The following is a 23,918-nucleotide window of genomic DNA, read 5'->3' on the forward strand; positions in this document are numbered from 1 at the left end:
AGATCGCCATTAGAGACTTGGCAACTGCTGCTTACTCAATCAGATTAGATGCGTCGTGCTCACACAGCTCTTTTCCGGCTTTACCTGCGTTTGCAAACAGCTTACTTTTTCGAAATTGCTCCTGACGCTGCTTTTGTTTGTGCTCTCGCCGTCTATAGCAGTCTATAGAAAATATTTTCGGTTTAACAGTCTAGTAATTGTGTTGAATAAATGACTTCTGCGTATATACAGTACAGTATTTTCTCATTAGAGGCTTCTTGCCACAAGTATGTGTCTATCGTCAATGTCACGTGTGTGTGTGTGTGTGTGTGCGTGCATTAAGCGAGGAGTGGGTATCCGGCTCAGGGTGACGGTGGATCCGAAGACTATCCCAGGAACACTGAGTGTGAGGTGGGATTACACTCTGAATGGGATTCCAGTACATCACTACACACACTCACACACTTAGTCACACCTAGAGAGCAATTTAGTCGCTAATCCAACTAGCGGCATGTTTTTAAAAAATTTTTTTTAGATGAAACCAGAGAACCCTGAGGAAACCCACATGGACATGGGGAGAACAAACATTAGAAACTCTGCACAGACAGTAACCCGAGCTCAGGAGCAAATCAGGAACCCTTGAGCAGTGAGATGACTACGCGACCCACTGTACCTCTCTGAAACCATGTATTTATTCTGAGTCCGAGCTAAGTCTCTGCACATGTTCTCCCCATGTCTTTGTTGGGTTCTTCTGGGTTCTCCAGTTTCCTCCCACCTCCCAAATACAGTAGGCATCATGTCCAGTGTTTCTGAGATAGGCTCTGGAACCAGGATGGCCCTGATGTCAGTGTTTAGGAGAACTGCATGGTTTTGCCCCTACTTTGTTAAAACGTTAAACTATTATAATCTACACAGGTTGCAGTGGTATACATGGTCATGGAGTTTAATACAGGATTTAGGAGGGGTGGACTTTGAGTGTGCGTGGGTGTGTGTGGGGAGGTGTAATATCTTAGTTAACTCTTAAAGGTTTTTGTTTATTTGTTGTAACTATCTAAATAAACCTTGAAGAGCTCTTCTTAGTTTTTTTTTTTAGTTCGGTCCCTTTTTAGATAAATTTGACCTTTTGTTCCAGCACTCATACAAACCAGCGCTAGTTTCTATTCTTTTCACGTACAGGTTCCTCAAGTATTTTGTTTCTTCATGTCCTTGTCTGCTGGAATATTTCCTTCTGCCAAGCTTTACTTTTCCTTGAGAGAGTCTTAAACTACAAGTTTTAAATTCCCCTGCCTAATGGTCTGCAGAGATGTTTTTGTATTTCAGACATCAGGAACCTGTGAGTGTTCAGTGCCATCTAGTGATGATCCTCCACATAAATACACACACTGTGGTTCATTTCAACACATGCTGGGGAAGGAAAACTGACTTAGCTTTACAGAAAAGTCACCTGAACTTCACATGTGAATGATCACATGAATCATGCATGTGGGTTTCAGACACTTCACTTGATTCAGGAGTACCATCAGTCTGAAAACCCTGTTGGGGAGGTGAGTAGGGAGGTTGGGGGTGTCTTTTTTAATAATACATCAATTCTGTGCTAATTCGAGTGCTTAGTGAAGAGCTAGGTCTTTAGTCTACAGCAGTGGTCACCAACCTTCTTTGTTGAGATCTACCTTCCTGCAAGTTCCATCTCCAAACAAAGTCTCACACACCTGTTTTAGTTGATAAAGAACTTCTTAAGGCAAGGATTAGATGGTTAGGTGGGCACAGTTATGGTTGGTGCAAAAGTCAGGAAGATAGATCTCCAGGAACAGGGTTGGTGACCACTGGTCTACAACCAGGGGAAGATCATTTACTAGGACAGAGAAGATCCTTGATGCTTCCTTGTATTTTGAGAGATGGTGGGTCCAACTGAACGGAGCGTGGTGCAGTGTGGGGTGTAATAAATGCTTTAAGGTAGGTAGTCGCTGGTCTGTTTTTGGCTTTATGGGTGAGCATCAGTGTTTTAAATCTCATGCAGAAGCTACAGGAAGTCCATGAAGAGAGAGTAGCAATGGGCTGGTGTGGAGCGTAGAGGTAGACCTGCCAGGAGCGACATGCGGTAGTCCGGTCTTGAAATGATAAGGAACAAAAAAAAAGCACCTGAACAGCCTGTGTGGATAGAAATGGACGAATCCTTCTGATGTTGTAAAGGAGAAACCTGCATGAGCGAGTCAGTTTATCATTGTGAGGCGAGAAGGACGGTTGGTTGACCAGAACTACCTGGAGGTTGCTTGCAGTGGCAAGATCTTTACATGGAGATACAGGACCAGGGATGTACAGCAGAGCAGCTCAGACATCCATGATGAGATGTCTGTCAAACATGCTGAGATCTGAGCAGAAATATGAGTGTCTGAGGGAGGAAAGGAGAGGTTCAGCATATCAGTGGTATGAAAACCAATTTTAAGATATGACACTGAGTATAGAGGGAGAACAAAAGAGGACCAAGCTCTTAGCCTTTTGGAACACCAGTGGAATGTCTTTGGAAGAGATGAAGGAGAGAAGGTCTTGTGAGATGATACAGCGGGAAGGTGGCTGGAGTGCTGGACAAGATAACCTGCAGGATCGATTCTGTGGAAAGAAGAGAAAAACGTGACAATGAAAGAAGAACGGAAGCGTGATCGTGATGTTGTAGGAAGTGGAGTAGACCAGGTATAATGAAGGATTGGCAGATTTTGCTTCTCATCTTCTCATCAAAGTCATCAGCAATCAGGAGGAGGGTGAAGGAGGAGGTGGAGGTTTAAGAAGTTGTGGAGCTCTACATGTTAATTTTCCACACATAGACCACGTGATTTAATTTTCACGTGATTATATATTGTTCATACGATGTGACGTGCATTTATTGGAGTTCACACGTGCCCATTATAGGGCATGACATGGTGAACTGGACCTTCACATGATCACGTAGAATTATTGTTATGAAAATCTTATGTGAAGTGTATGTTATTTTTGTGTAAGAGGTTAAGAGAGATTACACACACACACACACATTCCTTCTTTTGTTGAATGCTGCATTCCTCTCAGTCTTAGTGATGTTTGTTTAGAAATGGATATCACCTCAGAGAATGCATCATCTGTTAGTTTTGGATCTCGGAGGCGATTTTTGAGGTTTTTGTTGGCAAATGGAGCCGCTTTTGGAAGTGCTGAGATAAACTAAATTAAATTCAGATGTGACATCATGACGTGGCATGATGTGAGATGTGAGGAATGTGTAAAGCTCAACACATCACTGAAGTTCTACTGATTACATAATCATATCCTGAGGAACTGTAGTTATGCTGATGCGCTAGAGCCATATCTCCCTGCAGTTCTTGCCTGGTGTCCCACTGAAGATAAGCAAGATTGAGCCTGGCCAGTACCTGGATAGAAGACCTACTGGGGAAAAGTAAGGTTGCTGCTGGAAGTGGTATTAGTGAGGTCAGCAGGGGGTGCTCACCCTGTGGTCTGTGTGGGGTCTAATGCCCCAGTATGGTGACGGGGACACTATGCTGTAAAAACATCAATGTCTTTTGGATGAAATGTTAAACCGAGGTCCTGACTCTCTGTGGTCATTAAAAATCCCAGGACACTTATGGTAAAGAGTAGGGGTATTACCCAGTGTCCTACCCAAATCCCCCCACTGGCCCTTCACTAATAATCTCCATCTCTGAACTGGCTACATCACTCTCTCCTCTCCACTAATAGGTGCTGTTTGGTAGGAGTTCTGGCATACACGTTTATCTAAAAAGATAGTTCTACTTATTTTCTCTTACTTACATACTTACATTTTATTTCTAAGAGTCCATATATATTTATATATTTTGAAATATCTATAAATATTTCAAAAATATTTCAGAAAAATTGTTAGTCCCCCGCTTACGTCTGATGACCACAAGGTGGCGATATTGTGCAAGGTGTTCTCCAGCACCAATACATTCATCACAAATTCATAAAGTTTCGTTTGAGTTTTTAAATTTAGTTTATTCCTGATTTTAATAGGAAGTTAAGGTTTACTTAATTCTCACCAAACACGAACCGTTTAAATGATTGATGATCTCTAAATGAAAAATAATCATTTCAAATAACTGGAAATGAGAATTTGTTTTTTGAAAGAGTCTGGAACCTTCCATAAACATCCAGAGGTGTAAAACATCCTGAATTATTTTTCACAAAGTGGTTGTAGAACGGAGGTTTTCAAAATAGGTTCCTGTTCAAGGATCCTCAGAGGTTCATGATGTAAACATATATCCCTCGGATCTGTAATATTATTGGCATTTTATTAATGAAGTGATGATGGTGGAGATATTACCAACTATTATTTTTTATATAGTTAATATTTAGTTATTAAACACAAGTGCAAATCTAGAACATTCAAGGGTTCTTCAGTAGTCTTTCTACGACAACCATAGTTCTCAAAGCTGGTCTGTGAAGTTGAAGTCCGGGAGGCCTTTTAAAAACAACAACAACAACATCTTTTATTACAGGGATGGAAATCACAACCGTAAAAACTTTTTTTTTCTGTTTAAAAGTAGAATCAGTTTCAATCTAGAACCCTTTCAGCAAGCTAAGAACCCGTTATTATACAAAGAACCCATCGAAGAACCCAAGTTCTAACCATGGTTACTCAGTTTAAGTCACACTGTTATGTTTCTCATAGGACGTTCATTACCTGATCTAATCATTAATCAATTAAAATATAAAAAATGCCAACTTTGATCCAATAAATCCAGGAGAAGTGTTGTATATGATGTGCAGTGTGTAGCTGGTTTTGAGTTCTGCATGTGTAAGGTTTATCAAAAAATGAAAGAAAAAATATACAGACAAATTGTTAAAATAGTTGGATATATTTAAAAACAAACGTGTGACGCTCTTTTTAAAAAACGTGAATAAAACTACAAATCCCATGCTAACGCTTGGCGCTTCGTACAAACTAGGGGGCGTGACTTGGAGAGAATGGGCGGGGCCGCCTACCAGAGTTGTGGAGGGTTCAACAGCGTGAGCTTCAGTCCTTTTACAGGTGGGCACGAAAAGTTACTGGACGGTCGCGTGCTTGTCAGGATGACTTCTTCAGCATTTTAGCTCGTTTCTCTCGAATAGCGCCGTGTTTAATTATAATAGTTTTCGTTATCTGACGCCACGTTTTTAGAACTGTTTTTTAAACTTCATCGGCGAAGATGAGGTTTGCTGTCACACAGTGGAATATCGGATAACGCGAGTTTTGTGATTTTGTAAAAATAATAATAATAATAATAATAATAATAATTCTGTGAGGAGAATTTTTTCCCTCACAATATACGCGCGCGCACAAACACGCACTGGCAAAAAAATAGCTGGTCTCTCGTCTTTAAACGCGTAAATTGTTGGGGTTATTCTCCCCTCTAACAAAATTCAACATGTCGTTGTTCGGCAAAATTTTTCGTCTTCCGACTGACAAGAGGAAATTGAAGCAGTACGAACACGTCCATCGGAACGTGAACCCGAATGAGGTGTGGGAGATTGTAGGAGAGCTGGGCGATGGAGCTTTCGGGAAAGTTTATAAGGTAAGTTTAGTTTAAAATCAAGCTCAGTTATTTGTATTAAAAGATGAGGAGAGTTTTTACCCCTCCTCACACACCGTCCAAACCAGTCCAACTACATTAGTGTTGTCATAAAGCCTGTCACACAAAATATGATCGCAATGTGGTGATCTAAGTAATGTGTGCGGTTTGGACAAGAATATCAAATCGCGAGATTTGCATTTCACGATACGTTAGATATCTCGCGATATTTCCAATACGAACATACCATATGTTCAAAACTGGCGATTAAGCTTTGTCTTTAATAGGCTTTTGTTATTTAACGCTTACTTTAATAACCAAGGAAAGTCAAACCATTGCTAAAATAAATAAGATAATAGACCAGCTGCTGAAGTGTTATTGGGGATTTTAAACCTTACACTTTATTAGACACTCCTGTATTCTTGGGCACCTGTTTCTGATTGTGAATAGCGAGGTGGTGTTGATTAATTTTCTATAACAGCAGCTCTGACGGTAGTATATTAATACGTTATTGTTTCTATAGTAACAGCTCATTTACAGGGACTTGTACGGCATTAAGGGGATGTTCATGTAACGTTTATAGAAGACGTGGCAGAGGTATAGCGGTAACTTTTTTTTACGTTTAATGACGTCTTCAGGACGGAGGAGTTTACGCTTCTTTGTGGTTTCTTGGTAACATGACAAGCTGCGTTTTTTTGTTTTGTTTGTTTTATGTCGTATTAACTTCAGAGGAGAACGTGAAAGTGAGGTGAGGGAACGACTGTTTATAGCTGCCATAACTTGAGTAAGAACAGGAACTAAAAAGATAAATTACAATAAACGTAACTATAAACGGATAAAAATTATGATGTGTCTATTAATTGAAGAAAGTTGAAATGGTTGGCAGCTTGCTGTAGTGTAAGCGGAATAAAACACTCGGGACTTGCTGTTATTGGATAATAATGGTAACAGGATCTCTGCTGTTAGGGAAGGGCGTGTCCAGGTAATCAGTGCAGCAGAATGGAAAAAATGAGTTTGGGTCAGAATTTATTATTATTATTTTCTTTTAATCTAGTTAGACGGGTGGGGGTGAGCGAGGCAGCTGACTCGCCCATTACCAGTAGTTGGACCTGATAAACCTGAGAGCAGTTTGGACACAGAATCAACACCAGGTCATTAAATATAACATACAGTATTTGGGACACATTTCCCTCCCTTGAATGTGACGTATTTCTGGGGACACCTGAACATGTAGATCGGGAAATGAGTAATGCTACAGAACAGAATGCTAGTTGCCATGCTAGCTGGTCGCTAGTCAGGATCACAGTTCGGCTGGAGCGTGAGCTGACTCGGCGTTTTCTGCTTGGGTGGAGGAGCGGAGGTGAAGCGTGTCGTGACACGATTATTTTATATTTTCTTTAAATCCTTACACATCATAGAGGGTGTGAAATCAGAAGATGGTTTACTATGATTTAGTGGAAACAAAAAACATTTTTTTTCTTCTAAACATTATTATTACAGAATTAGAAATGCACAACAAATGAAAAGGGTCGGTTTTAAAACGAGGTTCTTAAAATAAGACCCACGCTGTGGAGATTTAACACGTTAGTGTTGTGATGACTGTGGAGGTAACGCTTGCTTCCACAAAATATTTTTAACCGACCATGAGTTTATCCTGCACCAAAGCTGCGTGAATGTTCCGCTAACACGGACATTCCAGTAATTCGTCTTTCTGCTTAACTAATGTTTAATTAACCTTTGGGACGGAATGCTAGGAGACGTTAACATTTAACTACAAAGATGATTTTCACTACCTCTTTAATTTAACTAGCTAATTTACCATCATTTACTACTTAGCTAATGTAACTATCCAAATCACAAACCCTAACTAGCCCAACCCTAACTTACCAAATGTAACTATCTAGCTAATTTACTTTCTAAATCACTAGCTAAAATCTAACTAATTAAGTTACAAAATGTAAAAGGTTACACTTCTGTTGCACTGATTCAGAATTTGCTGATTCATTTTCATGTAGCAGATTAGACGCCTCATCCTGTATGGTGCGATAAATAAAGCAACTTCCCAACTTCGTTCTAAGAAAATAAATGAGGGTGAGTCAAATAAAAACTTTATATTTTCAAATTGATTTTTTATTTCTAATTTTTTTTCACTTCAACACACAGCCATGCTAAAGTAAAAAAATTTCCAGATTCCTCTAGAAAAATAATTCTTCCGGATGCTAAATTATGTCGCACTTTTAAGGTTTTCGTCTGACCCAGTCTCACAGGGGAAAAAAAATAGAAAAGTCTTGTGGAGGTTTGGTTTATCTGAGTAAAGTGCAAGTCTTACTAAAGAGTACTTGAGCAAGGTAAGTAAGTACTGTTACTCGGGTTTATTCCCGCCTCTGGGCTCGGCTCGGTATCAGGAATGGGATGATGGGCGGATTTTGCGTACATGTTTAGAAAGCGTTTCCTGCTGGTCCTCTCAGACCTGTATGGACCTGACTGTAATTACTGCTAAACATTCCTGAAAACCTGGGGTGAGTTTTCATGAATGGGATGATAATCTCTGAACTTCCTGTGCTGTGTTGGGATTCCTGAATCATCGTTAAGGAGGAAGACGTTCAGCGTGTGGGTTCAGTAGGGTACTAATCACACAGCTCAGTGTGACCGTCTTCACTTAATACTGTTAAACTTACCTTTTAAAAACCCTTAAACCCACAGTGTGCGTGCGCGCGGGTTCAGTGCGTGCGCGCGTAGGTTCTGTGCGTGGATTCAGTGCGTGCGCGTGGTGTTCAGTGCGCGCGCGTGTGTGGGTTCCGTGTGTGGGGGGTGTGTGCATGCGTGTAGGTTCAGTGAGTGCGTCCATGTGGGTTCAGTGCATGTGGGTTCAGTGCGTGCATGTGTGCGCGTGGGTTCAGTGCGTGCATGTGTGCGCGTGGGTTCAGCGCGTGCGCGCGCGGGTTCAGCGCGAGCGCGCGTAGGTTCTGTGCGTGGATTCAGTGCGCGCGTGTGGGGATCAGTGCGCGCGCGTGGGGATCAATGCGCGCGCGTGGGGATCAGTGCGCGCGGGGTGTGTGCGCATGCGTGTAGGTTCAGTGAGTGCGTCCATGTGGGTTCAGCGCGTATGGGTTCAGTGCGTGCATGTGTGCGTGCGGGTTCAGTGCGTGCGGGTTCAGTGCGTGCGGGTTCAGTGCGTGCGGGTTCAGTGCGTGCGGGTTCAGTGCGTGCGGGTTCAGCGCGCACGCACGCGCGCGTGTGGGTTCAGCGCGTGCGGGTTCAGCGCGCGCGCGTGTGTGGGTTCAGCGCACGCGGCTTCAGTGCGTACGCGTGCGTGGGTTCAGTGCGCGCGTGAGTGTGTGGGTTCAGTGCGCGCGTGAGTGTGTGGGTTCATTACCTGCGTGTGTGTGGGTTCATTGCGTGCGTGTGTGTGTGTGGGTTCAGTTATGAGACTTCAGCACACAGTAGTAACTGTATAGTCGAGCAAACACATAATGGAGGAGTCTGTTCAGTAGCACTAATTTCATAACAGCAATACAACCATTTTATTTTGAGCCTAAAAGATAGTTTTCATTATTAAAAACGCAAATATAATTGACCAATCAATCACGTGTCACCACCGTTTTTTTTATTTATTTATTTATTTTTACCTGAGTAAAGTTAGCTAGCTAAATGTGTATATTACAGGAAATTCCTCAGTAAGAGCTTGAGAAGGATATCTAGCGTTAGTTAGTTAGCTAGTTCCATGATGTAGATTTTACCCAGGTTTGTATAAATTAGACGTGTTAGCTAACTAGCTAGGCATGTTGAAGTTTTAGTTAGTTCACAATAAACAGAACTGCCTTCTGTTGGCTTGGAAACGGGTCCTATTCGATAATACGCGGTCTGATTCAATAATGCGCGGTCTGATTCGATCTATGTTCTATAACATGTAAAACAGGAACATGAAAGCAATATTCTAAAAGCGACTCATGTTAACACCTTAATCACAATATTATCTTACTCAGAGTAAGGTCAATAATTAGATTACTGCTGTCTATGTAAACGTAGTCACTGTTAGTGACTCTGGGTATTAGGTTAAAGCTAGGCTCATACGCATTACGTGCGTATGACATCATGCGCCGTTCACTAGCGAGCGGCTGATGCTTCCGGTTTGTGAAAAAACGCTAGTGTTTCATTTGAGAAGACATTACCTTTTATAAAATGCACACACTAGACAGTAGAGTACACAGTGCATAATGTAAGTGTACTGTATGTCATTTGGGTCACAACTTTAGTATTTACTCTCCGAAGTGTGTTTTTGGAACAGAAGAAACGTAGGGAGTAAATGTGAACCGTGCCGACCAACTAATCTGTAATGAGATTTGTTGACAACGATTTTCATAATTGATTATTGTTTCAGCTGTATTGTGTGTGCGCGTGCACGTGTGTGTGCGCGTGCACGTGTGTGTGTGTGAGTAAACTGTTAAAAGGACAGTACAGTCGGCTGTAGCGGGTGAAATCCCATGTTGGTGACAGAAGCGCAGGGTTAATCGCTGCTCCTCAGCCGTGTTGGTTGAGGTTGATAAGGAATTGACGCTGTGGGTGTGAGAGCTGAAGAGCTGAAACTGCGGCGCTCAACCGCATCCATCTCCTTCTTTAAAAACAGCAAACTTTCTTCAAATGTACAAAAGTTGTGTTTAACGTCCGTGATTTTCATCATTTAACATTTTTCTATAAAGTATAAAAACATTACTGTAGTCTTTTGCGTAACATGAAATTACAACTTCTACTACTAAAAAAACTAATTCAAATATAACAGTATGTTTACATTTTTGCTGGTGAATACGAGAGTTAAAACACCTAAAACGATTAAATATTTAAGGTATGATGAAGCTAATGCTGTTTACGTCATCTTCTCTTTTTTTACATTCATTTCTCTTTAGTGTTTTAACCAATTAACTAAGCTGATTTTATTCTGACCAAAAGTATAATCGCAGATGGGTGGAGCCTCCCCAAGTGGGCATAGTTCATGTAGGAAGTAGGCGGGGCTTTGTTAAAACGCACTCACCTCAGCAGAAGCCGCAGCTGTAACCCTTCCCTGCTGTAAAAAGTCATTTTTACAAAAGTATATCCAAATTCTGCACAGTGTGATGCTGTTTGTTTTTGTTTTTTTGTTGTTGCAAAAAGCACTTCATCGAGTCTCGTACGCAAATTGAACAAATTTACAAAATTACACATTGCCCTTAGAAACACCATTTAGTTTAAAATACAAAAAAATGTCATTAAGGTCATTTAAATGTCTTACAGGACTACTCTGCTGTGTATTCAGCTTCACTTCATGACTTAAACGTGTCATTTAAGTTTACACGCACTGCCCGACGTTTAGTTAAATTGGCTTGATAACTAGCTATTGTTTTTATTGCTAGCTCTTCACACGATGTATTCTTTTTGCTCTTCAGTGAAGGAGCAGAATCCACAACGTGATGTGTTATCTGTGGTGTTGATCAGTGTGTAGTCAGCGTAATGACGTTAGCGTGTTGTGGTTGTAGATTGTCTACCATACAGGAAGTTTGTCAGCTCTCAGGGGAAGCAGATAAACCCTGCTACAGTAGTTATAGCCGAGAATTAAGAAAACGTGGCACGTTTGTTCATCTGTGACTAAAGTTCGTTGTCCAGATTTATGACTTGTATTATAATATTAACCAGACAGAAAAGAAATACAAAATAATAAACTGACAGTAACACTAAAACACCAAAACATGATTTCATGAACCAGGGTTGCCAGGTTTCAGCTAAATTTACACCTCAGCTCCACAAAGGACCTGAAAAAAGCCCAGAAAAATTTCAGGAGACACATTTTTCTCTTCTTTTTCTTATTCTTTTTTTTCTTCTGGGAAACAAGGTCACTATGGTGTGTGTGTGAGTGAAATAACTTTTATTATTAATTTACTCTGCTGTATTAAACGCAGACTTGACCTTGTTCCTCAGCAGTGTGTTATCTGTGTCTCAGGTTTGATCTAGGAGTGCTTCCTGTTTTCTTTTTCTTTCCTTTTTCCTTATTTAACACAGGGAGAGGCTTCTGTGTTTTTGCGCAGATGTTTTCCCTTCGGATCCGCTGTTTAGTCTGACGCTCGTCTGTGACTTCGAGCCATGCCGATTAAAAAGAAAAAAGAACCTGCTGAAACGTTCAGTTTTTAAATAATATATTATTCTGTACTCGTTGGGGTTGCACGTTAGTATTGTTTGGTTTTAACTCAATAATTCATAATTATTACAAAATATTGGATAATGATAATTTTTAAAAATCAAAATTAATATTGTTTTTGGTTGGGTAATAATAAATAAAAAATTAATATTATACTACAAAAAATATTTGAGCTATTTAATAGTGCACATCATCAATAAGTGTAATATGCCGCATGTGATGTGTCTGAAAAAAGCACTTTTATAACTTCATAAGGAGACGAATTTACTTTTATCTTCGTGTTTTGTTTTTATTGATATGTTTTGAACATTTATTTCTCTCACCTTTTAAGTGCAATTGGGTTTTTTTTGCTCTTCAACACGCGGAGCTTCACAGGGTGTATAGTTTCTCTTCCTGTTAAACACTGATTAAGCTATTTTTCTCTGTAATATCGAAACTTTAAAATTGCTCAAACGAGCTGTGCGAGAAAGTAAAAGGACCTCTCCCAGCTCAGTGCGAACGGAAACGAGCTTCACAAGGGGGCGAATTTCACAACCTTCACTTCCTCCCACTTTCTTCAGCGTCAGTAAGTAACCGGAGGGTGTAACATTCACACACGGCTTTATGATTTTCACATGGACTCGGGGTGCAAATGATGGGTTTCTGTCCTCCAGAAAGTTCACACATCCCGTGTGTTTCTTCAGAAACAGAGGAGCGATCACTGAGACTTTCAGGAAGTGAGTTCCTGATTCTCAAGATTTTATTTCTAGCAAAAAAAAAAACATCCGCTTCCTCAAAGATGTTTCTACGATAAACGATATTCAGGTTCAATTTATTTAAAACTGAAAATGGAAAAAAAAAAAAAAATCCCCAATCATGATAACTGTATATAATAATTCTATATATTAAATAAAAAATTATTCCCAATTAAATTTCATCAAATCACCTGCATCCATTTAGGGTTTCTCTAATTATTAAATAGTAATTATTTATAGTAAAAACAGATTTAGTCCTACATCTATCACACCAAGTGAACTTTAAGCATTATTGTCTGTACCCTGGCGATGAGGTGAAGTACGCCACCTTCTGTTTCATACACCTGCAAGTGAGCGGACTTTTTAGTCAGACACAAACATCTGCTTCTTATCCCTTTTTTTTAAAAAAAGCTTATTTCCTTTTCTTGGACTTCTCCCTCGTGTCTCGGAGCATAAGGAAGAGATTCAAAGATGAGAGATGAGAAGGGATGACAAGTTTGTTTGCAAAAATAAGCTTCCGTGAACGAGATTAAACTCAGGACTGATGAGAGTAGAGGTCGTGACCGTCGTCTTGACTGTCGTCATTGTCATCTGGAGCACAACGAGAAAATCTCGAGTCTCTCAGAATCCGTTTAAACTTGTGTATTAAAGTCGAGAATTTAAAGGAGACGCTAAGTGTTTCCATTTTAATGCAGACGATCTCTTCTTCCAAGTCGGCCTTCTTTAATGTCCAGAGCGTGACACTGTCCTCTTGGTTGTTGTCATCAATAGCGTCCCTCATCCTTCATAGAAACATTTTGCGATAGTGTGGTTCTATTGTGTTTAAATACAGAGCTGTTGTAGCATTGACACTTTTTGTTCCGTCTCTACGGCGATACGGGTTTTTCCATAAAGCAGCGATGGACCGGATGAAATTCGGCCAAGTCATCGACGCTGCCCTTCATCCTTCGTATCTTCTCGAACTGCTGCACGTGCAGCATCACATGGTGGAGTAACACACTCTGGAGGAGCGCTATCAGCCCTCTTCCTCATACATCTGTTTTTCTTTTTTCTTTTTTTTGTGTGTGCTGAACTCGACAGGCGTGGTGTGAAACGGAGTAGGCGTGTCTTGGAGATCCTCTTCACCGTTTGTTGCTTCAGCAAAAGACACAATCTCTTTATTGACACGTATAAAAAGTACATCGTGTCATGGTGTAAATTCGTTACTAGTTACAGTGAACCAGAAAAAACTGACGCCTGACGATGCTCATGACGTTGGGATTAGGATTATGTTTTCCCGTTTAAGTGTGTTTAGATTTCTCTCTGTATGCTGAAATTCGTCCAGAAGGTCCTATGGTTCTGGTTAAGATTTGAGAAGAGGAACAGACCTGAAGAGCCTGAAGGATAAAAGTGTCAATGTGACAGATTTATTCCAGCACTCTCAGAAGAAACCTATCAAGCTGGAGCAGTGCGCCAAGAACACGCTGTTATTGCACCTCATGCTAAACGTGTAACATTAGCTAATGTTAATAATAATAATAAAAAAGTTAATGCAACAATTTTCATTGTAATGGAGAATATTTTAATATTAATAATAATAATAATAATAATAATAATAATAATCATAATCATCCTTATAATAACGGGTTATGGTTAGAGAGGGCACCTGATATCAGTATCGGGTTAATACCAGCAAAAAAGGAAAAAGGTGGATCAGATATCAGAGATGAGACATTTCAGATCCTGTAACAAAACAAGAGATTGGACATTGATTGTGGAAATCTAAAAAAAAAAATATTTTTTTTTTGAAAATCATGTTAATGACTTAAAACGAGGCTCCGCCCACCATCGCAGCTCCAACTTAATCACATTTTAGACCTGAACGTTGGTGGTCAAGTGACTTGAACATGTTGCGTGACATCACACACACACAGGGTTAAAGTTGAAATGGTACAAATCCGATTCCCGGTGTCAGTATCGGGTATCATGGATATCAGAAAATCAAACGAAATTGTGGATCGGATATCAGAAAAAATTTATCAGATAACTGATCTTGTGAGAAACGTCACAGATTGGAATTGGATTTTGGAAAAAAACTGTTTTGGAATTGGAAATGTTTGTATTTTATTAAGAAACTTAACAGTTTTTTAATTTGTGAGGTTTGTTTTTATTGTGTTTATATTTTATACTTTTTATTTACACTTTACAGTTAAATTGTTTCACACAAAAATCACTTAACCTGCTTCAGTGATTAAAAAGAAAACATTTTAAAGCTGAATAGTTTTTAACTGGAAAAAGTTTTGGCAGTAGAGAAAAAAGGGAAAAGTGTTAGGACACAGTGCAAATTTATTTACTTTTATTATTATTATTTCTTTTGAGAGTACTGTTCAGCCTTTAGTTCCAGACTCCACCCTGGTCATGCAGGTGATCTTTCCGAGTCATTAGAGGAAGTTGATGAGGGCTGTGTTGTTTCCGTGTCCTCGTCGTCATGATACCGGTGTGCAGTGACATCACCAACACGTCCCGACTCATCCTGATGGTTTGTGTCATGGTGTGATGTAAACAGGAGCTGAGATACACTTCTTTAACTTCAGGGTCGACAAACCGTCACCATCACCATGACACCATGAAGTGTGCGGATATTACGTTAAATGTGATGATTTTTTATTTTTTTTTTTATCTTTTCAGGCCCGGAACAAAGACACGGGCATCCTGGCTGCCGCCAAAGTGATCGAGACGAAGAGCGAAGAGGAGCTGGAGGATTACATCGTAGAGATCGACATCTTGGCTACGTGCAACCATCACTACATTGTCAAGCTGCTTGATGCCTTCTTCTATGAGCAAAAGCTATGGGTGAGATTAGCCAGACTACAAGTCAAAAATATGCTAATGGTTCGCCTCCCCCTAGCCCTACCCCCCCCCAGTCGCATAGGTATTTTAAACTCTTGGATAATAACGAGACCCCCTCGAAGCTCCGCCCCCTTCCCGCCATCTCTCATTGTAAAAAAAACACTGGAGACTCCTTCCATAAGTGTTAGATATACATCTCCTTACAGCTGAGCTCTTACTAGTTACTATAGAAACACACATTTAGGTGTTTAAAGCATTTTTAACATTATTATTGCCGTTCTCATCGTTTTGGTGTGCGATTATGTGTGAAGAAGTAGATTTTGGATTCTTTTCTAATTTCCATAAATACAGATATCGAAGAAACCTGTTTCTTCTTAATGAGCTTTAAATTAATTTTTCTCTTATATCGTATGAAACTTTGAGCATCAGCCAAGATATTTAATAATTTTTTTTCTTTTAAGCTTTAAAAATGATTTAATTTGCAAACTGAAACACTTACAGGACTCTCACGTTTCTGAACCTCTCACTGGTTGTTGTTAATGTTAGCATTAACGTTAGCTCACGTGGCTACTGTTATCATGAGATATCCAGTAAAACCTTGTGTATCGGGTTTTATCAATATTTTTGTCTTTGGACTCTACTGATAAACGTTCTTAAAACTTTTTTTTCCAGAAGCCTTGAGTATCAGCTGATATCGATATATATTTTTTTCTTAAATAAAAATACAGAACTTTCATTATCAAATCTGTAAGAAGAAATGAACTTAAAATGTAGGTTACATTTCAGACTGAAGGATAACTTTACAAAGAGTTTTCATTGGTGTGTGTTGTGATTTACGGCGCGTATATAAACAGCTCTGTTTGTTTTTATAGCTGCAGTCTCTCTGAAGGTTCTCCTTATAGTGTGTGAAGTCGGTGTCGAGAGCGAACTCTCTCCACTAATGAACACTTTCACCACACAGTTCAGCTTCTCTTCTGGTTTTAGTTCTTACAGCCTTAAAACGGGCTTTTCTACTGTAATATTTAAAGTTTACTTTTACTTGAAACTATAGTTTTTGTTTATTTATTTATTTAAATGATAAATTCTTTTCTGTTGTAATATATTGAAAATTATACTAGTGTTATAGTACATAATTAAATATTTCTCATATAATACAAAAATATTTTTATTTTATTTCCAAAAATATTACCTCTCCTCACGGTTTTACTCTCTTCTTAAGTGCTGGACATTTGTAATGGTCATATATGAGGCGAGGCAATCGTCTCGCAGTCCTTTTCCTCGCAGAGTTTAAAGAGCAAACCATGTTATAAAGCCTTGCTGGAATTCCAGAGGAAATGAAGGAACTAAATTGCTCTCGCTCTCTGTGTCGCTGTCTCTGTGCCGCTGTCTCTGTGCCGCTGTCTCTGTGCCGCTGTCTCTGTGCCGCTGTCTCTGTGCCGCTGTCTCTGTGCCGCTGTCTCTGTGCCGCTGTCTCTGTGCCGCTGTCTCTGTGCCGCTGTCTCTGTGCCGCTGTCTCTGTGCCGCTCTCGCTCTCTGTCTCATGCTGTCTCTGTCTCGTGCTCTCTAGTCTGTCTCTGTCTTTCTCTCTTGTCACATTCCATTTCAACTTAATTTATTTTGGTTTTTATATATATTTTTTTGAACTTTTTAAGTGTAACTTGTATATTTTATTTAAATAAGTTTTTCCTTCTCACTTGTTTTGTTTAATCTATTTTGTCTTACAAACTTTTTTACATTTTATAAATTTTTTTTATTTTATTGCATGGATTTTCTGTGCTTCAGCGCTCGGTCTTCACTGTTTCTGAGTCAACAGTCAGGACAAACAAGTGTCTCTCTCTCTCTCTCTCACACACACACACACACACACACACACACACACACACACACACACACACACACACACACACACACACACAGTGGATTCAACTGCGAGCTAATTAGAAATTTTTATTTTATTTTATTTGTGCTATTTACAGCAGAAATGTTTAATTTTTAGTTTGTAATGGTGTCTTCACAATAACGTGAAGCTTACTTTTATTCATAAATATATTTTATTTTATGTTTAATTTTTATTAAGGATTTGATCATTTTAGATTTTAGATTTAATTTTAGCCAATAAAAAGAAATCTTCTTTAGTTTTAGGTTCAGTTTTACTTTCTGTCAAGGTTAAAATTCTGATTGTGTTGTTTTCAGTCTTCAATAAAACAGCTGTGACCCCCCCCCCCCAACCCTTAAACACCTGTTTGCTGGAACAACCCCCTGTGCTGGACATAAAAAGCATGTGTGTTTGGGTGTGGGTGTGGTACTCTGCCAAATCAGAATGAACAGACACACACACACACACACACACACACACACACAGTATCAGCTGAGTGGTTGTATAAGAATTCACATCTTTTTTTGATAACCTTAATGGTCATGTTTATTTCTGTTTGTATTGACGACTGCCTCAGCTGAGTTTCTGATCTTCTCTGTCCCTCCTGCATCTTTTCTGGAAAATATTGCGTTACTACAAATATAAAAAATCTATTATTTTAGAGTTTATTGTAAAGAGATTATTGTAATTGTAAATGATTGTAAAACCTGTTAAAGAGGAACGTTACAGACAGAACTTCAGCTCCTCGTTGTGTAGAATGAACTGGAATGAGAATCCTGGGTACGTCCTCAGGGGTGGCAATATTTATGTTACGAACAACACGCGATTGCTTTATCTATGTGACCTTTGACCTGTGAATTCACAAACCTCCATCTTGTGAGACAGTAGAAGTCATGTGGGTGGGGCTGTGGTCTCTGTGGGGGTGCATGATCCAGCTCGTCCAAAATGAGTGTTTTTATATTAAACGCTTCAAACAAACTGGTACGTGTATTAACATGACTCGTCATGTCAGACGATGCGACAGACAGATATCCTTATCTGTAAATGTTAGAAATTCACACCAGTATTTCCATTTTACATAGTCTTGTCCTGACAGCGAGCGAGTCTCCGTTAACTTCACTGAACGAGCGTGAGTCCACGCCTGTGTGCCGCAATCACACAGCGCACAGTAGAAAGGAAGCACAATAACTCTGACTAAAATATTCATTATGATCAAATATGTAGTTTGATGCTATATATATTGATATTTATAAACTATAGTAAGTGTGTGTTTATGAGAGAGCAATTGTGATGGGGTTAGAACATGGAATTGTATATAAATGTGAGAAGTGCGGTACATTTTCAGAATAAAGGAACATGTTAGTGTGTTCAGACGAGTGAATGTGTGTTACTGCAGAACATTCAACCTTTAGCACTTAGTCTCTGTTTTTATTTTTATTCTTTAGCATTTTTAATATAGTGATTTTAACTTCTGCTTTAAAGCTTGTGGACAATCAGCTGTTTTTATTTTCAAAATATAATGTTAATATTTTTAAAAATCCTTTGCATGATGTATAGCATGGACACATACATTTAATACCTTTATCATAGCCTTCTATTTACAAAAACCCCAGAAAAAAAAATTGGCCTTTTAATCCAACTAATCATTTAATTGAAGAAATAATCGACAGATTTATCAATTATCAAAATAATCGTTAGTGCAGCCCTACTTCGTTCTGTTGAGAACCTGAGCTGTGTGTTCGTTCTTCTTACTGTTGAGAACCTAGATTTGACTTTGTTTTTTGTTCTCTAGAGAACCTGAGCTCTGTGTTCGTTCTTCGTTCTGTTGACAGCCCCAATGAGGAGTTTCTCATCTCAGTAGTTTGTGTGTTGAATTCAGTACTCAGGTACTCAGTAAGTCTCAGTCTCTCTCTCTCTCTCTCTCTCTCTCTCTCTCTCTCTCTCTCTCTCTCTCTCTCTCTCGGATGGGAGTGAAACCAGCTCACCAAATTATCTTGTCTCTTGCTTCCTGTTCAACCAGTTTTTGTTTTGCTTGAAGAAACATTTCTGTGTGTGTGTGTGTGTGTGTGTGTGTGTGTGTGTGTGTATGTGTATGTATGTGTGATCTAACCGGTCATGCCGCCTTCAAGAGCGTGACCTCAGCGTGGTGGCATTCATGTCATCCAGAATATTACACGAATCTGAGCAGGAGGGGAAAAAGTGAAGTGACCGAATCAGCCGCTATGGGGGAGGGGAAAACTAAATAAAATAATAGTCATAAAGTAGCTCCTTTGCTACATGTGTGACAAATTTTTAAAGAAGATAAACAGGAAAATGAAAGAGAATAAAATTAAGTAAGTAAGAGTTTATGGATGTTATTATGAAGTACAAATGTATAAGAAAAGTTTATACAGTTGCAGTCAGAATTATTCAACCCCCATTGCAAATCAGGTTTATTGTGAACATTTACAGACTTTCAGCTGTTTGCGATGAACACATCAAACAAAAGCAAATGAAACAGTTCAACACAATGAATGCTGCACGTGGTTTCCCCAAATTCAATTGAAAATGCAACTTATAATGATTTCTCCGATCTCAAAATTATTCAACCCCCCGAAGAGAATCCCTCAAAGATGCAGAACAGGTGTTGTCTCAAGCACACCTGATGCTAAACTAATCAAGGGCTTCATTAGTTGCACAAATTGTGCTTGAGCTGGAACACATGAAATACCTGAACTGGCTAGGGGCAGATAATTTATGAAATACCTGAAATGGCTAGGGGTAGGAAATGCATGAAATACCTGGACGAGGCCGAAAAAGGAAGCCGACAATGTCTGCAACCAGATTTCTGAGAAGGCAGGTTGTGGAAAAACTCGAGTGACTGCAAAAGACCTGCAGCAGGACTTGGTGCAACAGGCACGGAGGTTTCAGTGAGCACAGTAAGGCGTGTACTAAACACAGAAGGTTTCCATGCCAGAACTCAGACGTACATTACTACTGACCCAAAAGGACAAGAAAAGTCGACTCAAAATCATATAAATTACCCACAGAAGTTTTGGGATTCTGTTCTGTGGAGCGATGAAACAAAACTGGAACTTTTTGGCACAATGGATCAGCGGTATGTCTGGAGGAAGAATATTGAAGAAAGAACACTCTGTCCACAGTCGAGCATGGTGGTGGCTCAGTGATGCTGTGGGGCTGCTTTGCATCCTCTGGCACTGGAAACCTGCAGTGTGTGGAAGGCAAGATGGATTCATTGAAGTATCAGAAACTCCTAGGAGAAAACCTCATGCTGTCTGTGAGGAAGCTGAAGCTTGGGCATCATTGGACCTTCCAACAGGACAGTGATCCCAAACATACCTCAAACTCCATCAAAGCTTGGTTGCAGAAGAAGTCCTGGTAGATTCTACCGGACCATCTCAGTCACCTGACTTGAACCCCATTGAGAATCTCTGGTGGGATTTGAAGAAGGCGGTTGCAGCACGCAAACCCAAGAATATTACTGAACTGGAGGCCATTGCTCATGAGGAATGGGGTAAGATTCCTCAGGAATGCTGTCAGAAGATATGCATCTCGTTTGCAGCGGATCATAAGAGCAAAAGGGTGCTCTACTAAGTACTGAAGATGTTCACAATGAAGGGATGAATTATTTTGAGACTGGAGAAGTCATTAAGTTGCATTTGGGGAAACCACTTGAAATATTTTTTGTGTCGAACTATTTCAACTGTAAAATAATTTTAAATAAATATACAACCTGACTGCTTTTTTCACCTTTGAGACAATAGTTTTTCTACATTTCATACACTAAAAGTGCTTTAAATTGTATATAATACATGAGAAATGAGAAATAGTTGTTACGCTGAAGGGAAGTGTCACCTGACCTGTTTGTTACTCTGTAGAAACGTGTTGTACAGACATTACGACGTACAGAAACACATCTGATAGAAAAGTGAATTTTTCCCCAGTGAGTTTGGTGTAAAAGGATTTTAAGACGTCACCCTGCAGCGCGTCAGTGGCCTTTATCTGAATGGAGTGATGGAGGAGGAGAAGAATGAGAGTTTGTTCTCTTCCTCAGAGTCGTCGGAAAGCTAAATGGCCTTATTCATACTGATGTTAAAAATTCCACCTCCGCTCCGAACGATTTAAAATATTCACTTCAGACTTCTCGGAGTCCGATAAACTCTGAAGCTTTAGCACTTCATCATTTTATAAAGATACAATATTGCTAATAAATGTGCTACATGATTACCTGGGCGCTAGATCGCATTTTCCGTGCACTGTTCGTTGGTTATGTTAGCTATCTAATGGTTACCTTGGAAACAACACACACACACATACATCTGTGAGATTTATTGGAAACTAAAACTGCTGATTTTTGGCTCTTTGTATCATGCTGGAAATCTTTCTGTGGTAGTCTATTGTCTTAAGGGTGTGTGTGTGTGTGTGTGTGTGTGTGTGTGTGAGAGAGAGAGAGAGAGAGAGAGAGTGTGAGAGTGTATGTGAGACTCATTTGTGTCAGCAATGCTGAAGGAAGCTGAGTCATGACCCGTTCACAGGGACATGTACGGCGGATTTAAAAAATTTTTTTGTAAGGAGACGTTTATTTAAGATAGGAAAAAGAGAGGGCTGGTGAGAGAACGGTTTATAGCTGCTATAACATTGCATATAACATTGAACGTAACTATAAACATATAAAAAGCATGACGATTGTCGCTGTGGTAAAATCGCTGTGGTATAAGAGGAATAAAACACAATCAGTCCCACTTTGTCTGAAGTGTTGTATTCCTGATCTCTCTCTCTCTCTCTCATATACAGATTATGATCGAGTTTTGTCCTGGAGGAGCAGTAGATGCCACCATGTTGGGTAAGAATTCCCTGTCTGTCTGCCTATCTAGCTAGCTATCTCTCTCTCTCTCTCTCTCTCTCTCTCTCTCTCTCTCTCTCTCTCTCTCTCTCTCTCTCTCTATCTATCTCCATCTCTCTCTCTCTCTCTCTCTCTCTCTCTCTCTCTCTATATATATATATATATATATATATATCTCTATCTCTATTAGGGATGTCACAATACCAAAAATCTAGTAGTCAGTACTGATACCGCCAAAAGTACATGATACTCCATACCAAAGTCGATACCACGGTGTGGTTTAAAAAAAATAAATATAAGCTGATACTGGCAAAAAGAGAGAGAGATTTTAGTTATCAAACACTGTCTGACAACGAGTGGAGGCTACAGTGGAGGTACAGCACTCCTAACGCGTCCGCGCATACACACACACACACACACACACACACACACACACACACACACCTTATACTCTGAATGCAAGCGTTAGTTTAAATTCACTGATATGGTGGCAGGCCAAAACGATTTATCATAAGCATGAACATGTGAATAATTATTAGTGACATTATTCTACATTTAGCTGACAGGACACGGGCTGAATGGCGATGCATGCTGGCCCATTAGGAGGTAGTTTATAACACTGCAGTGCGTTAGCGTCGTTAACAAATAACTGGCTATCGCTAACATTACATGGAGCATAACGTTAGCTGTTTTCACGGCCACAATGCCAGCTGCCTCAAACAAATATAATATAGGGACCGTCTTTCAGGTACTTCGCCAAATTCCAGGTGTTTCCTCACATTGTTTGAAATGAACGATAGCATCGGTTGCACACCGGCTTCACAGCATCAATTATATGTTCATTGTCATCCGCCTCGAATGCGAAGTATTTCCATATTCCACACCACCTTTCCTCTCAACGAGTCACGGTGGAGCTAAACTGTAGTTTTTCCCATGTGCTTGTAGTTGTTGTTCTTCTTCACCACTTGTGGACCGACTAAAACACTTGCACATATTTGCTGCCCCCATCAGGTCCGGAAGAATTGCAACCCCGGTACCTCCATTAGAATGGGTTCAAACGTTACTCCAGAAAAACAAGTACTGTCACGTTTTAAGAATGTTGGTACCGAAGTATCGGTTCTCGTGACATCCCTACTATCTATAGATCTTTCTATCTATTGCTCGATCTCTCTCTCTCTCTCTCTCTCTCTATATCTATCTATCTATCTATCTATCTATCTATCTATCTATCTATCTATCTATCTATCTATTTATCTATCTCTGTCTCTCTCTCTCTCTCTATCTATCTCTATCTATAGATCGATCTATCTATTGACCTCTCTCTCTCTCTCTCTCTCTCTCTCTCTCTCTCTCTACCTATCTCTCTGTCTATCTATCATACATGGTGTCCACACAGTCAATTTAAAGTTCTTTTTAAATATAGTTCGGGAAATTATAAGATGTATATCATGTCCAGATCACTTGAGAGCATTACTGTAATTTATCATAAACATCTGTAGAGCTTTAGACTATTTGTTGTTATAAATAACAACAAATTATGCATAAAACAAAAAATAGCAAAAAAAAGGTAATAATAAAAAAAAAAAAACGGTTTGTGCCAGACTCCACTGAGCACCTTAGATTTTTAAAAACAAATTGTCTTTGCATCATGGAACCTGAACTCTTTTAAAAATTTTGTATTTTCAGATATTATATTTTCTATAATTTTAATGTATTCCAACTGAATGTTGACAAATTTTGGACATTGGAAAGTTTATTTATTTATTTATTATTTTCTACATATAGACAATCCATTTATTTTTTAATATGTGATATTTAGACAAAGTAAAACTTCACACCTCATGCAATCTAAAGGATCTACATGCGATTATAAACACTGTGCATGAAAGGGTTAAAACGTTGTTTCTGTATTAAGCTTTTGCTTAAAAAATGTGTTTAC

At 39.4% G+C, this 23,918-nt stretch overlaps 1 protein-coding gene across 1 annotated transcript in view; it reads left to right on the forward strand.

The window, feature by feature from the left end:
* The first annotated feature begins 4,982 nt into the window (after positions 1 to 4,982).
* The window catches only part of stk10 (serine/threonine kinase 10), a 49,547-nt gene continuing 30,611 nt past the window's right edge, over positions 4,983 to 23,918 (forward strand). The window contains exons 1-3 of the mRNA XM_017492400.3: positions 4,983 to 5,534; positions 15,099 to 15,263; positions 21,931 to 21,979. Of these exons, the coding sequence (XP_017347889.1) occupies positions 5,388 to 5,534; positions 15,099 to 15,263; positions 21,931 to 21,979 (361 nt within the window). The 5' untranslated portion in view covers positions 4,983 to 5,387. The remainder of the gene's footprint in view (positions 5,535 to 15,098; positions 15,264 to 21,930; positions 21,980 to 23,918) is intronic.

The sequence above is a fragment of the Ictalurus punctatus genome, chromosome 18 (genome assembly GCF_001660625.3).
Source record: "Ictalurus punctatus breed USDA103 chromosome 18, Coco_2.0, whole genome shotgun sequence".
In the NCBI taxonomy this organism is placed as follows: domain Eukaryota; kingdom Metazoa; phylum Chordata; class Actinopteri; order Siluriformes; family Ictaluridae; genus Ictalurus; species Ictalurus punctatus.